This window comes from Thalassophryne amazonica, chromosome 20, assembly GCF_902500255.1.
Source record: "Thalassophryne amazonica chromosome 20, fThaAma1.1, whole genome shotgun sequence".
Taxonomy (NCBI): domain Eukaryota; kingdom Metazoa; phylum Chordata; class Actinopteri; order Batrachoidiformes; family Batrachoididae; genus Thalassophryne; species Thalassophryne amazonica.
The window spans coordinates 40,158,393-40,174,630 of NC_047122.1; the positions used below are offsets into that span (position 1 = coordinate 40,158,393).

The 16,238-nt window shown below is 41.4% G+C and overlaps 1 protein-coding gene across 1 annotated transcript; it reads left to right on the forward strand.

The window, feature by feature from the left end:
- Positions 1–7,595: 7,595 nt before the first annotated feature.
- Positions 7,596–16,036, forward strand: LOC117501502 (zinc finger transcription factor Trps1-like). Its single transcript, XM_034160396.1, has 5 exons — positions 7,596–8,026; positions 9,696–9,910; positions 12,723–12,932; positions 13,150–13,316; positions 15,898–16,036. The coding sequence occupies exons 1-5, from the start codon at positions 7,669–7,671 to the stop codon at positions 16,034–16,036; spliced, it is 1,089 nt and encodes a 362-aa protein (XP_034016287.1). The 5' UTR covers positions 7,596–7,668.
- Positions 16,037–16,238: the final 202 nt, after the last annotated feature.

The window sequence follows — 16,238 nt, forward strand, 5'->3', positions numbered from 1 at the left end:
TGGTTTTTGGTAAAAATTTTAACGTCTGATGAGAGATTTTGAGGTGATACTGTCGCTTTAAGGACTTCCCACGGTGCGAGACGTCGCGCAACGCTCTCAGGCGCCGTCGTCAGCCTGTTTCAAGCTTAAAACCTCCACATTTCAGGCTCTATTGATCCAGGACGTCGTGAGAGAACAGAGAAGTTTCAGAAGAAGTTGGTTTCAGCAACCCATCCGCACGTCTTTCATTAAAAAAATCTCCTTTAACAGTGGAATATCCGGATAATATTCACTCCTCTTTCCATGACAAAAACTCCTGTAACAGTGGAATGTGCCGTTCATTTCCAAACTGGACGCTGTGTTTTATCCGGGACGTCGTCTGACTAGCACAAGAATTGTGAAAAGACGTGGACATCAGCACTTTCTCTGCACGTTGAGACAGACGTGCGGAGGAATTCCGCGCGTCGCGGCGGTGCCGCATGGCGCAAAGCATTGCCGTGATGAAGTCTCACGGGACATGTTCTGGCATGTCCAGGCACATCCACAATTTCTCGGATAATCACTCGATGGAAAAACCACCGACAGCTGTCTGAACACCATCTCCGAGGGGTCTGGACCACTCCTCACTCAAAGCCTGCTCTCAGGCGAATGATGTCACCGACAGACGTGGAAAAACTCACGCATGTGCACGAGGGTTCAAGCTTGTCTGACTCAATCACACGTGAGTCAAATCCATATGGTTTTTGAAAAAAGTAATAAGGTCGGATACTTTTCTAATAGACCTCATATATATATATATACGAGGTCTGTCCATAAAGTATCGTACCTTTTTTATTTTTTTTTAAACTATATGGATTTGATTCATATGTTTTCACATCAGACAAGCTTGAACCCTTGTGCGCATGCGTGAGTTTTTCCACGCCTGTCGGTGACATCATTTGCCTGTGAGCACGCCTTGTGGAAGGAGTGGTCCCGCCCCTCTGACACGCCGAAACGGAGGTGTTCCTTTGTCTCGCTTCCAAAGCGAATCGGTCGTGACGCGCGAAGCCTCTGCGCGGCTTTCCATGACAAAATCTCTTGTTAAAAGTGAAATCTGCCGGAAAATGGCTGATGTCCAGCTCTTGTGATAACCAGAGAAAGGGCACACGACGTTCTCGTATCCAGAGAGCCATCAGCTCAGAAATGGTCCGGTGGCTTGTGCCGTGTCGTCGGAGCGCGGCGCGCTGAGCGTCCTTAAAGGGGTCCTTAAAGCTGTACTACCAGACCTTATTCTCTGTGAAGCCCGTAAAATTTTCACCAAAAGCCATATAAATTTTTCGAATAGTTTCCAGGTGCCAGTCTCTAACAGCTTCTGAAAAAATTCTGATGGAAAAAACCCCAAATCATTCCGCCATTTCCAGACAATGAAAATCCGACGAGGGGGCAGGACCACTCCTTCCACAAGGCGTGCTCACAGGCAATTGACGTCACCGACAGGCGTGGAAAAACTCACGCAAGCGCACAAGGGTTCAAGCTTGTCTGACGTGAAAACATATGAATCAAATCCATATAGTTAAAAAAAAAATAAAAAGGTATGATACTTTATGGACAGACCTCGTATATATATATATATATATATATATATATATATATATATATATATATATATATATATATATATATATATATTTAATGATGTCTGAAAACTGTTATTATGCAGTAGCTATCCTTTAGTTTCCTCAAATGAATGAAACTTGAAATTTTTAATCATGTTTTACTACAAGACTGTTAAAATGTCATAGCAACAAACAAACACAAAGTGAGGTTTCATTTTAAAATAATAGCATTTTCTGTCTGTTGCCATTCCCAGAGTTTTGGTGCCATTTGGGTCAAGGATTAAGACTTTGTTGGTACATGAAAAGTAGAGTTTTGTTAGAAAGATTTAACAAGATGATCTAATAAACATTGTGTGTGTGTGTGTGTGTGTGTGCGTGCGTGCGTGCGTGCGTGTGTTGGGGGATCATCAGTTTTGTTTAAGGCTGCAGTCTATAATGGGTGTGAGACACGTAATGGATACAGAAGTACACGTACACACAGTAGACACGCACACAGACGTGCACTCACACACAGACAGAAATAGAAAATCCAGTGGGCTTAAGTTGTCATTATGAAGAAAAGTGAAAGTATAAAAAACGAATGAAAGGACTCTCTATTCTCTCCATCCTTCACTCTTTTTTTTTCTTCTCCCGCCCACATTTGGAAAATTCCATGTTGTCATTTGCTAAGGCGCGATGCCTTGTCAACCAATGAGCTTTGGGGGGAAAAAAGAATCGGGAAGGAGAAAAGTGATACAGATGGAACAGGAAGGAGGGAAGGGAGTGAATGACAGAGAGAGAAAAAAGAGAGAGAGGAGGATCTGAAGCCAGTAGTTACATATAATAGGCTATTAGGCAGTGTAATGAAACAGCTGTCAGATGCATTTTACTGTACCTCTCTCTTTTCCATTTGTCTTTTATTTTTTTTGTTTCTCTCACCTCTCTCTCTATCTTTGTGATACTTCCTCTCTCACCATTGTTACTGTTGCCTCCGTCTCTTACTCCTCATTTATTCCCCCACTTTTCGCTCTTTCCCATCTTAGTTTGGTTTTCATCCATCCGTCGGTTAAAAAGGCACTTTGGCTCATGTCTCATTCTTTTGGTGGCATCTGTGAGACAGGATGATTGGATGATTGCCGTTGTGAAGTCACGCGCCGTAATAGCTCTCATTTAACTTTCTCAATTAATTAAGCTTTGTGTGAGATGAAATTTGCCACTTCTCACTTTGTATGTCTAATCACACTTTGTTTTTCTAAATTATTTTATTAATTTATAACTTCTACCCAAGATTTTTTCTTTTCTTTATATCCTTCTTACTTTTCCACTCGCTCACTTTCTGTTGTCATGCTTAGTTGTTGAATTCAGCGCTGTTCTTTCCTTTCCTGTTTAACAAAAAAGTGACAAGTGTAAAGAGGAAGTCAGGGTTGCAAAATTCATGAAAGAAAACCCAATGAAAATGGTTTGTGCTAATTAACTGGAATAAATCATCATTTATAATTCAGGATCTGCAGGAAACATCACGTGTGCAAACATTAAAAATAAGGTATCTTTTAATTATTTAATGAAAAATGACAAAAACCTTTAAACTGATCAAGAAACCTAATGAAAAAAAATCAATGTATTTGATCTTCCCTTAATTCACAGCTGCTTCATTTCTTTTTCTTCCCCACACCTGACTCCTCCCATGAGTTTTAAACAAATGAGTTCCTAATCCTGGTAAAAACAGCAAACTAACCAGCCAGTCAGTATGAAGATGTATTTTAAAGTATAGCTTACACAATTTGATGAATGCAGTAGGTATAATCATTCCATAACAAAGCTAACCAAGCTGAACATAATGCCGTTGTTAACATGGCGCAGTGCAAGGTGAGGCCGTTTTTACTCTTTCAGGTATCTTTAGGCATAGAAGTAAGAAGTAAGTTCTATACATTTCCTGAGGTCCATCAGACTGGTGCTTATCCCCATTTGCTGTTGTGTGAAATGGATTAGAGTATACAATAACCCCCAAGGTGAGCTGCCAATCCATTGCAGGTGACTTCCCCTGCTAAGGCTGGTACCCATTTACAGCTGGGTGGACTGGACAATGCAGAGGGAGAGTATGTCATTTAGGCATAGAAAGTAACATACAGGAGTAAAACAAGTATTGAACACGTCACCTTTTTTCTCAGTAAATATATTTCTAAAGGTGCTATTGAAACAGCCCAGTCTCACATTTTTTTTTCGTGCTCCCATGATGAAATGAGTCAAATTTTCGTGACGGAGCTTTTTTAAACTCATTATTCCTAACCCTACTACCACCCCCAACCCTAACCTTAACCATAACCTGGAATGAATGAGAATGAATTTTGTGCTGCCATGACGAACATGAGACGCTTTTCGTCACAATATCACAAACCAGTAGATTAATGTATATTTCGTGCTGCTGAAGCACGACTTGCCGTGAAACCAGGTTGATTGAAATGACATTTTAAGCAGTTAAGGATAGGGTTAGGATTAATCCATACATACAAAGAAATCAAACCATAGATGTCCATAAATTAAGTCATGTGTAATAACGGGAAGTAACACAGGGAAAAAGTATTGAACACCAGAAGAAAGGGAGGTGCAAAAAGACATGGAAAGCCAACACGAGTGGAAATGTATCAGTAATTAGAAAGCAGAAAGCAGTCCTGCCCCTGTTAGTGGAAATTAATATCAGTGGGTTCAGTCCCAACTGATGGCCTAAAAAGGTGTCTCTTTAACAAGGTGTCACACAAGAAACATCTCATCATTGGTAAAAGCAAAGAGAGCTCTCTCAAGATCCTCGCAACCTTATTGTTGCAAAATGATAAGGTTGGATTTCGAAACTTCTGAATGTTCCAGTGAGCCATAATCCAGAAGTGGAAAGAGCATTATTTCATCATAAACCCACCATGACCAGTTGCTCATTGCAAGATTTCTGACAGAGGAGTGAAAAGAATTGTCAGAAGCATTTTCGAGGAGCGAAAGGACCACTTGGGAGAGCATCAGAAATTCCTGGAATTAGCAGGTACAATTGTGTCAACGAAAACAATAAGTAATGCACTCAGCCACCATGACCTGTATGCACGCTCACCACACAAGACTCCATTGCTGAAGAAAAAGCAGGTGAAGAACGTTTAAAGTTTGCTGCACAACATTTAAACATGGCTATGAAATGCTGGGAGAATATAGTCTGGTCGGATGAGACCAAAACTCTTTGATTACAAACTTCATATAATAGAAGGAAGGATGAATGGAAAAATGTACCAAGACATTCTTGATAAAAAAAAAATCTACCTGGATGATGAAGATGAAACGAGGGTGGACATTTCAGCAAGACAATGATCCCAAATCCATTGCAAGGAAGCTCAGTTTGTTTCAGAAAATACAGGAAATACATCTGCTGCAATGGGCCAGTCAGTCACCTGACTTGAATCCAGTTGAAAGTCTATTGAAAGAACTAAAGTTCAGCCTTCATAGAAGAGGTCCACAGAACCGTCAAGATTTGATGATTGTGTGAAGAATCAGACATGCTGAACACTAGATATCATCCAAGGAGATGGACTTTGGCAGTGAGAGGACAGATTTGTTTGTCTCTTGAAGGTGAAGATCCAGATCAATGTCGACATCCTCAGTGATCATACACTGGACAAATTTGAAGGACAAGAGACATAGAAGGATAAAAATGGAAATGATAAAACTTAAAGTTGTAAATGTTGGGACATTCCTACCCCCAAATGTTAGTCATTACCCCTGTTGTAATGACTAATGTTAAGGGTAAGAATACCCAAGAATTCACAACAGCCAATTAAAAATTAAGGCAAACACATGTGTTTTCAGTCTGAATCAGGCTGTTGTATCACAGAAAATGGGTTATTCCAAAGAAAATGTGCATGGTAAGAGAAAGCCCTGTAACCTGTTCTTTTGCACCTTTGTAGTACAAAGCTGACCTGCTTTTGAGAACACAGAGCATGGAAGGCACATAAGGGTTCAAAGATCTGCCAGATAAAAAGGACTTGATGATTTAATATATATTTCAACAACAAACCCTTTTTAATCACGTGTACAGGTGTACGACTGTTAGAAATGTCATAGCAGCATTTTGAACTACTTGAAGGCTTCTACTACTTGTACACAGCAGAGCAGAGGATAAGGCACAATACAGTAACACACAAAACAAGGTTAAGTAACATTTTCATAACCAAATTTCCTTTGAGATGATCAACAATTTGCATCGACCCTCACATACTAAATGAGACAAATCTATTCAGTCAGTCAGATGTTACTGTAAGACTTTTCAGGGTGATTCTCAACAGTATAGCCAGCAGCACACTATAATCACCACCAGTCCAGGGAGCAACTTAATGAAAAACAGATGAGTGTGAGGCTGCATGCACGGTAATGTTAAATGTTGGCAGTACACTGGATATTACAATGGAGTCTACTGCAACCTACATAGTGTGTTATTGGTCGGTTAGTTAGTGTCAAGGCAGCCTTTTAATTATCCACAGGAACATGCAGAAAGTGATGGATTACGTTTGTTTTGGGCGAAGTGCTGCATGCGCCGAAGCACGCTTTTGCTAATTTTACAGATGCAAAACAACGAAAAGCTCATGTTGTTCATTTGTGCCAAAGTCTGCTGTACAGGAATTATAAATGGCAGACTTGTTTCAAAGTTTAATGTATTGCTCTTGAAATTTAAGAAAGGGCTAGTAGCGGTAGGTATTAGCTGGGGTATAATGCAAGGATGAGACTGAAAATGTGTATGTCCTGGACAAACCCTTTGTGATGCCACACATAGGTTTTCTAAAGAGTGGGTATGAAGCTTAAATGGGGTAGTTCTAAATATCACCAACTTGGCAGTGCCTGAGTCTGCCTAACTCCTGGGCTGCACATAAATATGTAAAGAAGTGGAGCATATAAAAGACCGGTATGATGACTGACACTCACACATGCTCCTCATCTTGTACTTACCCCTTCGGCTGCTCCCTTGTTTGCACTCGGGGTCGCCACAGCAAATCCAAGGTGGATCTGCATGTTGAATTGGCAAATGCCCTTCCTGACGCAACGCCACATTACACGGAGAAATGTGACAGGTACATACCAAACAAGCTAAAGCTAACAGGCTAATTTGGATTTGGTGTTTGATTACTGTATACATTTGTGAACTGGGGTGTGGTTTTCATAATAGTTGGCTTAAGTGCAGGTATTAAAACTTATGACCAGAATATTGCCTCAATTATTGTGGAGTAACAGTGGAGCTAATGTCACTATGCTATGGATACCCGCTAATTATTGCTAACAGTGCTAACATACAAATTAAGTAATACTAAAATTTCACTCCAAAAAAAAAAAAAAAAACTGGAGCACAGACTTCTTAGATTATCTGTTGCAGCCACTCCCAGCAGGGCCCTCAACCCCTCAGGCACACTAGTGGTTACTCAGTACGACCACATGCCGAATTGTTCAGAACATTATGACTCAAAATAGCTTAAACTGATGAGCTGTATAAAAAATTCACTCCTGTACAGGTGTCATGAATAGGGAAACTAGCTATAGATATTTATTTATTTATTTATTATACCAGCCTTTATACATGGTTAATTCTGCAGTTGACTGGGGCATTTTAACATAGGGGTCTTTGGCGAGTAGCACACTTTTGGACCCAACATGAAGTTGCAGGTCAAGGACCTGTAATATTTGGCACTTCCACATTGACTTAATTTTTCAGCGAGTTGCCACAAGTTTCTGACCAAAAACATTTACATTGTTGGTTGCACCATAGATTGCCCCAGTAAATACATCTTTGATCGTGTGTCATTTTAAAATCTACAGAGATACTTATCTTAAAAGTACTCTTTTGTCTTTGTTTGTTAACAGGTGACATTGGGCAGCACTCTAATTGGGATTGGCCGAAAAACCTCAGATTGCCAGGGGAACACTAAGTACTTTCGGTGCAAATTCTGCAACTTCACCTACATGGGCAGCAATTCCTTAGAACTTGAACAACACTTCCTGTCATCACATCCAAATAAAGTCAAAACTCCACCGCCCCCCCCTGCTGCCAAGCAATAATGTAGCAACACATGAAAACCAGACAAAGGGGAGAAGTGAAATGCTTGACATCGTGGAGCGAGTGGTAGTGAGAGCGGAAGACGACTCCCTAGTCGGGTACTCCATCCCAGTTCAGGCATCTTCAGACTCTGCAAGTTGGGCAGGGGAAGCAGGTCGCGGCTCAGTGCAGGCATATTATTGGTGTAAATTCTGCAGCTGGAGTTGCGAGTGGGCAGGGGGTTCTTCAAAGCTCATAGAGCACTACGAGGAAAGGCATAGAATGAGCACTGGAGGTACAATGAGCCCCAATAACTCCAATCCCCCGCGGCCGGACCGAGAGAGAGCAGTGAGAAGAGATGAACACGCTGCATCCAAAAGCAAAAAAGATCTACAATCAAACTCATCGAGCACCAGCAAAGGTATTGAAAAACCCATGTTTTGTATGCTAGTGACGCAACAGCACTCGACTCCACTACTGCCTTGTGCAGCGAAATACATCTGGTTTGTGTTCTACAACCCAGAATAATAAAAAGTTAGGATGGTATGGAAAATGCAAGAAAGAAAAACCTATGATTCTTACATTTAGTTTAACTTTTATTTCATTGCAAAGATATTTCATGTTTTCTCTGGTCAACTTCATTTAATTTGGAAGTTTACATCCATTCCTGAATTTAAGGCCTGCAACACATTCCAGACAGTTGAGACGCTAAAGCATTTACCACTTTGCAATGTTGACATTCCTTCTCGCAACACTGAAAAAATGTTGCCATTGAGGACACAAGCATTGAAGCATTTTGGGTGTTATTTTGTTCCAGTCTTCCTAAGAAAATGTCTTCAGGTGTGCAACAGTTCAGGGTAGTTGTTCCATTTTTCTTTTCAAAATTCTCAACACATTCACTGTTGGGAACACATCAGGACTGCAGGCAGGCCAGTCCAGTTTTTGTACCCTCTTCTTGTGCAGTCATGCCTTTCATGAAATGTGTGCAGAATGTGGTTTTGTGTTGTCTTGTTGAAAAATGTGTATACTTCTCTGGAAAAAATGTCATCTTGAAGGCAGCATATGTTGCTCTAAATCTCCCCAGCACAGTTCTTTGCATTGATGCTGCCATCACAGAAGTATAAATTGCCTTTGACAAGGTTATTACCACATCCCTATGCCATGACAGACCCCGATTTTTGGCCTTGTTACTGATAACAGTCTGGATGTTTCTTTTCGTCTTTGGTCCGGAGTACATAGTGTCTATTTCATCAAAAAAATACTGATGCTGATCACCATATGCATTTCCTTTCTGTGATGGTCAAACCCAGATGCCTCTGAGCGTAAAGACGTTACAAAAATGTTAACATAAGGCTTCTTTTTTTGCACAGTAAAGATTAAAATGGCATTCGTGAATGCAACTTTGTATTGTCATGCTTGACAAAGGTTTCCCAAAGTAATCCCTTGCCCATGTGGTTATAACAGATATTGATGAATGCCTGCTCATAATGCAGTGGCATCTGAGGATCAGCCATCATGGGCGTTCAGCTTGGAGGTGGGACCTGGCTTTTTACGCACCGATATTCCTCCAGATTCCATGAATCATTTCATGTTGTCTACTGTTGAGGGAGAAATATGCAAACCCCTTCCAATCTTTTTTTGTGGAACATTGTTGTTAAAAACAATCCTCTGCCTGTCTTTGCTCCTCAAAGACTCAGCCTTTCGTGGAAACTGCTTTTGTCCCAAATCATGATGACAGTCACCTGTAGGCATCACCTGTTTGAAATAACATTATTTATTATTTATGGTGTACCTCATTACTGGCCCTAAATCCCCTCCATCCCAACATTTTTTGTAAAGTGCTGCAGGCCTTAAATGCAGGAATACATGTATATTAACAAATTAAATTAAGTTGACCACACAAAACATGAAATATCTTGAGTTCATACTGCCGGCAGTGAAATAAAAGCCAAAGCAGATGGAAGAATCACTGCAGGGTTTTTATTTTATTTTCATTTTCCATCCCGTCCTGAATTCTTTTAATTTCAGGTTGTCGAACAAAATCCTGTTGATGCAATCTAATAGATTTTTGTTCTGTTTTCTGCTTCTAGGAGACCTAAACAGCAGTGAATCAGAGGCAGTCGTGACCAGTTACAACTGTCAGCTCTGTGATTTCCGATACTCAATGGCCCACAGTGCAGATGTGATTGTCGTAGCACCGTTGCTTCTGCACTACCAGCACAACCACTCCATCCAACGGTGCTGCATTCAGCACTGCATGTATTGTCCACAGGGACTCTGCCAGCCACACAAACACCTGGGAGAGGTGAGATGAATAAAACACTGGCATACTTTTTTGTTTATTTTTTGAGGGGGGGGGGGGGGGGTGCAGACAGCTTTATAAATATAAAAAAATAGAATATGTTGTGTGGACACATTTGGAGTTGATTGTTGCTTTTTTTTATAGCTTAGTTAAAATTCCCTTTCTTCCCCAAATCCACCCACCTGTTCCCCACTCTTAAGTATCAGCGGCCAGACTGTGCAGTTGTCATCAGGAGATGGCAGGGAAAACGTCAGCCTGTTTATCTTCTGAAGCTGTCATCTCAGATCTAGTTGGGTCGAGGAGGATTTGACGGAGGTGCATTGCTATAGGATGATGCCTGAGCGCTTCACCACTCACCGCCCTCAGCTGGTCGTACGTGGGGTGAATGTTTTCATCTTGCTGTCCACCTCATGAGAAGATTTCAAATCAAATGCAGAGTTTGACGTCGTACCCAGGAGTGTACAAAGTGGGGTTCACTGACTTGAGTTTTCTACTCTCTGGCTGCATTTCTTCACTTTCATGACAGACATCAACAGGCGGTTGTGTATGCTTGTCTGTACACTTAGCTACTAGCGGTAGTACTACAGTCCAGAAATAACAGGAGACGAAGCAGCAGAGATGGAGAATCCAGGAGTTCTTTTGCTTGTTGGCATACCATAAGTCCTTGAGATGAGAGATGACATTCGCCTCTTTTCTTGTTTGTTTGACGTGAACATCGACTTGCACATTTTTCTCTGTTGTTTTCTTGTGGTGGTTCTAAACTGTGGTACAGCAGAGATGACATGAAGTTAAGACTTGGAGTGGGTGCACATCAGTGCATTAAAAAGCCGTTGCATGTTTGATTAGCCCTATTTCTAGCTTCACTCTGAAGCAGTTCAGAGGTGCAGCACAGCAAGAATAAAAGCAGTGCTATGTGGGGGGGAATTGTGACTAAAGCAAAACCGGATCCATTCTGCTTCAGCAACCTAATTTTAACCTGTTTGGCCAAAATTAAAACTAATTTGGATCCCATCACCTATTTTTTTTCTCAGGAAGCACAAAGTAACATGAGTAGAGGAGTGTACTGTGACAACAGTATGGAAATACTTGAGAGTGGGTGTGTATTTTTCTACCTTCACACATTCAGGTTTGGGACCATATTCTGATGCCTTGTGTTGCCACATTCACCACACAGTGGGACCGCCTTGTATACTTGCATAGCAGCCACCCAGGCAGACAACTGATCCATCCCCACCTTTTGAAAGTGTTGCAGCCAGATGAAATGTGTGTGTCTCTTTGGTCTTATCCAGTTGCTACTGACGTCAGCATCTCTGCACTTGATCATGCTCAAAGAACTGCACCTCATTTCCTCATGATGCGAGAGGCTCCTCGTCCTCTTGTTTTGCAAAAAAAAAAGAAAACTCGTTGCAGGGTACTCAAAGATTCTGTAGAGAAAGGACTGTGGGGGCCGGTTGGAGGCTCATCTCTTGAAAAGAGAAAACCACAGAAGACAACCAAGGGTGCTTGTGTTTGGAGGATGGCAACTACTGCATCACTGAGTTGTCATCAATTGCACAGTGTTGTACGGATCCAAAATTGATGTGGCTCATGCGATTGAGTGCCTGGAACATTCTTTCTCTTGGCAAGGATGAAGTTCTTCCACTGCTTTACACAAAAGCACAAAAGCAGTGGAAGATGAACGAAAACTAATTTTTCAGCTTCACCAATTTTTGCTCAAGGTTGCTACAGATAGTGGATTCACATGTTGATTTGGCAGACGTTTTGCACCCGATGTCCTTCCTAATGGCACTCCACAGAGGTACAAGGAGAATGGACCATGGGTGGAACGAAGAACCTTCTTGTTGGAAGGCAGGCTTATTAATGGCATGAACAAAACAACAGTCTAACACTAAATAGAAGTAGAGATACACAAGATCTGCAAACTAAAATGTTATTAAAATGAAATTCCCAAAGCTTTATGGAGACACTAAGAAGGAGCCGCTGAAGAGGGTTTAGTGGGATAGGGAGATTTTATGCAAAGCTGTTGGGATGTTGATCAGCAAATCAGCACGCAAAGGTGTGTAATTTGGCCAAAGTGGTGGAGTCCATCTAAAGCAAGCCAGGCATTTCTCTGTCTACATGTATCATAGTACCATGGCATCAATGGTTTTATTTTCTTTTGATTGTATAAATCAGTCATCTGTTGTGTCCTGCATGTGATCATGGGTTAATATCAGTGGGTGACGTTAGTTTGGGATTAAAAACATTCTACTCCAAAGTGTTTAAAATTGGCTCTGTATTTGATTCCCTGATCCTTCAGTTGGTGTAACCACTGAGCTATTGTCTGCCCTTATTATCAACAGAGTGTGACATGTGTCATCTTAGCACCAAAGCACCTTATTTGTTGTCTTTCTGTTGCCTGATTCTGTTTTTTTCTCCCTGTTTGAGGTGCAGCTCCATCCAGAAGTCAGAGTGGGTGTCTTCTTTTGCAAGCCTGTGCACCAGTATGGACTCCAAAAAATTTCCTGTATATTTGTATTGTCATTTGTCATTTGTGTTGGTAGCATGGCCCAAGCAGAGGGTCACCCTTTGAGTCTGGTCTGCTTGAGGTTTCTTCCTCAAATCACCAGAGGGAGTTTTTCTTACAGTTGTCACCTGTGTCCTAGACCTTACTTGTGTGCAGTGCCTTGAGGCAGCTTTGTTGTGATTTGGCGCTATAAATGAAATAAATTGAAAATTGAAAGCATAATCCCATCCACAAAGAATGAGCCTTTGAAACATTTTACATATATCTACATGTTGACTTTTCAACAATTTGTGTAACTTTTTTCAACAGGTGTCCCACCCGTTTGCTTGTCGGAAACCCACCTGCGCCAAGTGCTGCTCCAGATTTCCTCAGTCCATCAAACAACAAGATGCCATAGCTTCGAAACCTGCTACTGCCACTTCACCCAGCATGACCCCTCCTACTCCCAGAAGTGACCCCGGCAGGATTCTGCTTCAACCTTTCATTCTCCTAGCTCCTCGCACCCTGTTGTCTCTCAAGGTATTTAAAGGAATCGTTCATGTTGTGACAAAATATTTGATTCATGCTTTGTTTGAATATTAGCAATCAAAATATTCTAAAATATTGATTTATATGCTTTTCAATGCATAAAACTTTTCTAACTTGTCCTCCTGTGCCGACCCTAGGAGTCACCATTGTGTGATCAGTGTGCGTTTGCCACCGCTGACATCGATATGTTGCTCCAACACTATGAAAGCTGCCATACCCTCATCAACCTCAAGGGGGCGCCCCGCACGTCAAGGCTGAGGAGGACACCGGGGGAGAGAAGGAAGGAGGGGGGGCACGAGGAGGGGAGAGAGAGTTCCCTTGTTCAAAGTGTCACTTCATCACAGAAGTGGAAGAGGAGATTTTTAGACACTACAGGTGAGAAAGAAATGGGAACGAGTTGAAGTTGGAGAAAACGTAACGTGTTTAAACATTTTCAGAAAATTGGACTGAACAAACACATAATGTCCCATTTAATTTGTCATTGCTCGGAAATCATTTATTTGGTCATTCACTCACTGAATGACTGAATGTGACATCAATTGATTGCGTAAATGTGATTGAGTGGTATCCAAAACGCCAATATTCCATTCACAGACTGCCTAAATGGCCCAGTAATTGGATAGCAGTGTGTGTATGGAAATTCCATTCTCATTTAGGAGAGATGTTATTGCATGAGATTGGATTGAAACCCCTGTGGTTCTGTTTTCATTTATTTTATTATTATTATTATTATTTTTTTTTTTGGAAGAAGAAGAAAGCACTCATTTATTCAGGAAATATTGCACATTGCCTCATTTTCACTTGCAACGCATTTCAGGAATTGTGCATTTAAAACATTCAGACACATTTACACCTAGAAGCCGCTGAGAATGGAAAAGGCTTTCATAGATGCTCACAAGCTCACTTACACAGGCATTCACAGCAAATTTGATAAAGATGAACATCACATGCTGTACCTGCCGGTGAAGGGCTTCAGTGAAAGTGCCTTATTTCCTGGCACATGGTGCTTTTGTTGGGGTGGGGGGGGGGGGGGGAGGTTGGGGGTGTGTGTTTCTGGCTTTCATCATGCATTGGCCCAATTCATTCTTACGCTGCTTTCCACTGGCTCTGGATAGCATGCTTCTGCCAAGCTGTATAGTTTCTGCTGGGTTCTCACAGCAGATAAACCCACACCAATCTGTTTGACCCTGAGTTGCAGGACCAAATTGTGATGATCTGCACACTCAGCCAAGCTTCCTACTTTGTACCTGGCTCAAAACTGTGTCATCATACATGTAATAAGATGTATCGAGTCATTCCCACATTTCTTCTTTGTTCAAGAAACCACAAGTAATTTTTGAATAGATTATGTACATGTCCTGCTGAATGCGCTAATAGTAGCAGCATCAGGCCTTCAGATTGTACAACCTCACTCAGGGGGAGGAGGAGTAACAGGAAGACAGAGGATGGCAAGGAGAAGAACAGTAGTAGCCAGTAATGGATTTGCAAATTTTTTTTTTACTTTCACTTTTGATACTCTGTGTGCTTCTTACCCTGTGTGCTGCTATACAATGCTGCTCAGTTTCTCTGAGGGAGTCTTCTCAAGGGATCAATAAAGTTCTATCTAATCTAATCTAGTTTTGTTGTTGTTTCACCTCATTAGCTTGGACAGGAACATGCAATACTGCTCAGGTGGTGAGCTAAAACATTGGAATAAGCTGTGTTTTCATATTATACGTAGGGTACAGCCGATTATTTTCCTGCTTGATCAGTTGATTGTTTCCTTGATTAGTGTTAGGTCCATAACCAATCAGATAATTATGAAAATGTCAGTCAGTGTTATCCAACATGAAGTCTTCACGTCTCTTGTCTTGTCCACATATTCAGTTTACTGCTCGATAGACATAAAGCAGCTAGTAAAACTAAACAGAAAACTTTCACATTTAAGAAGCTGAAATCAAAGCATTTGAATATTTAAAAAACAATTATCCCAACAATCGATTATCAAAGTAGTTGTCGAGTAGTTTAATGATTGGTTAATCGATGCTTTGTCGTCACTTAATCATTGCAGCTCTAGTTGTATGGAAAACATTCCAAACATTGCTCTGATTAAGGTTGTCTTGATTCGGTTTTGGCTCAGGTTCCCCAGCAATAACAAAAATATTTATTTATCTTTACTCAGTTCCATTTTTTTTACCTCCATTGACCCAAACACCGTTGACCAAAGAGTTTTTCCTTGCAGTGCAAGTACTCATTGAACACAACAACAAACACCGATTTTTGCAGACTTTGCTCATTTTAGCAAAGCATGTCATTCGAGCCATCAGGCTGCTTTCTAGGACACCTTAAAAATTTGCGGCCTCTCCAAGAAATTGCTGGACATCACAGCTGTGCAGAGTCTCTGATTTCTTCGCAGTGAATTCTGGTGTTTTGAGGGATGTGTTCTTGTGCCAGTGCCATTATAGGGTTGTGGAAATGGGTTTACTAACCTGGACTTTGCAGATGATGCTGTGATCTTTGCTGAATTAGTGGATGCCCTGATTGCAGCATTTAAAAAGCTGATTGAGAGTGTCTGGGTTTGTTATTGTCCTAGATCAAGACTACAATCCAGGCTTTCAGTGACTTCCTGGACGTTAGCCAAAAAGTTTGTTTGTGTTTGAAATGACCAAAGTCGGAGGGAGTTTGCCATTTATATCTCTGCCTAGAAAGTGAAGAGAGGCGTTTGGCAAGATCCAAGCCTTTAAGCTGCTGGTGCTTCCATGTATGGTTGTAAGACTTGAACTCTAACCAGTGACTTAAGTTGACGACTGGATGTCTTTGGTGCTAGGTTGCTCTGGAGAATTCTTTGATACCTCTGGATTGGTTTTGAGTCAAATAAATGTTATTTAGTAAGACTCACATGATGCTGCTTGCATCGTGAGGGAACGTCAGCTGTGACATTATGACCATGTGGCTCATATCTCTGGGTGTGATCCAGTACACATGTGCCTCAGTGTTCTGGACACCAGCAACTGGGAAAGGGCAAGGTGGTGCCCACATTTCACCTAACTGTAGCAGAGGGTAACTTTGAGGTGAGGATGGACCGGTTTTTGGCCCAGGACATGAACCTAGAGTAGTTTGGTAGTATGTGGATGCAGTGACCAGCATAAACAGACATGACCTGCCTTATTTTGTTAACTGAAGTGTCTGTTGACTCCACAACATTTGAGCCTGTGAACTGAAACCCGGACTTATTTAGGAGTTTGGAATCATTGGTTCTTGTTTTGCTGCAGTGTGCACCGCTAAGGTTGAACGCATTATCAGCCTCGAATCCAAAAT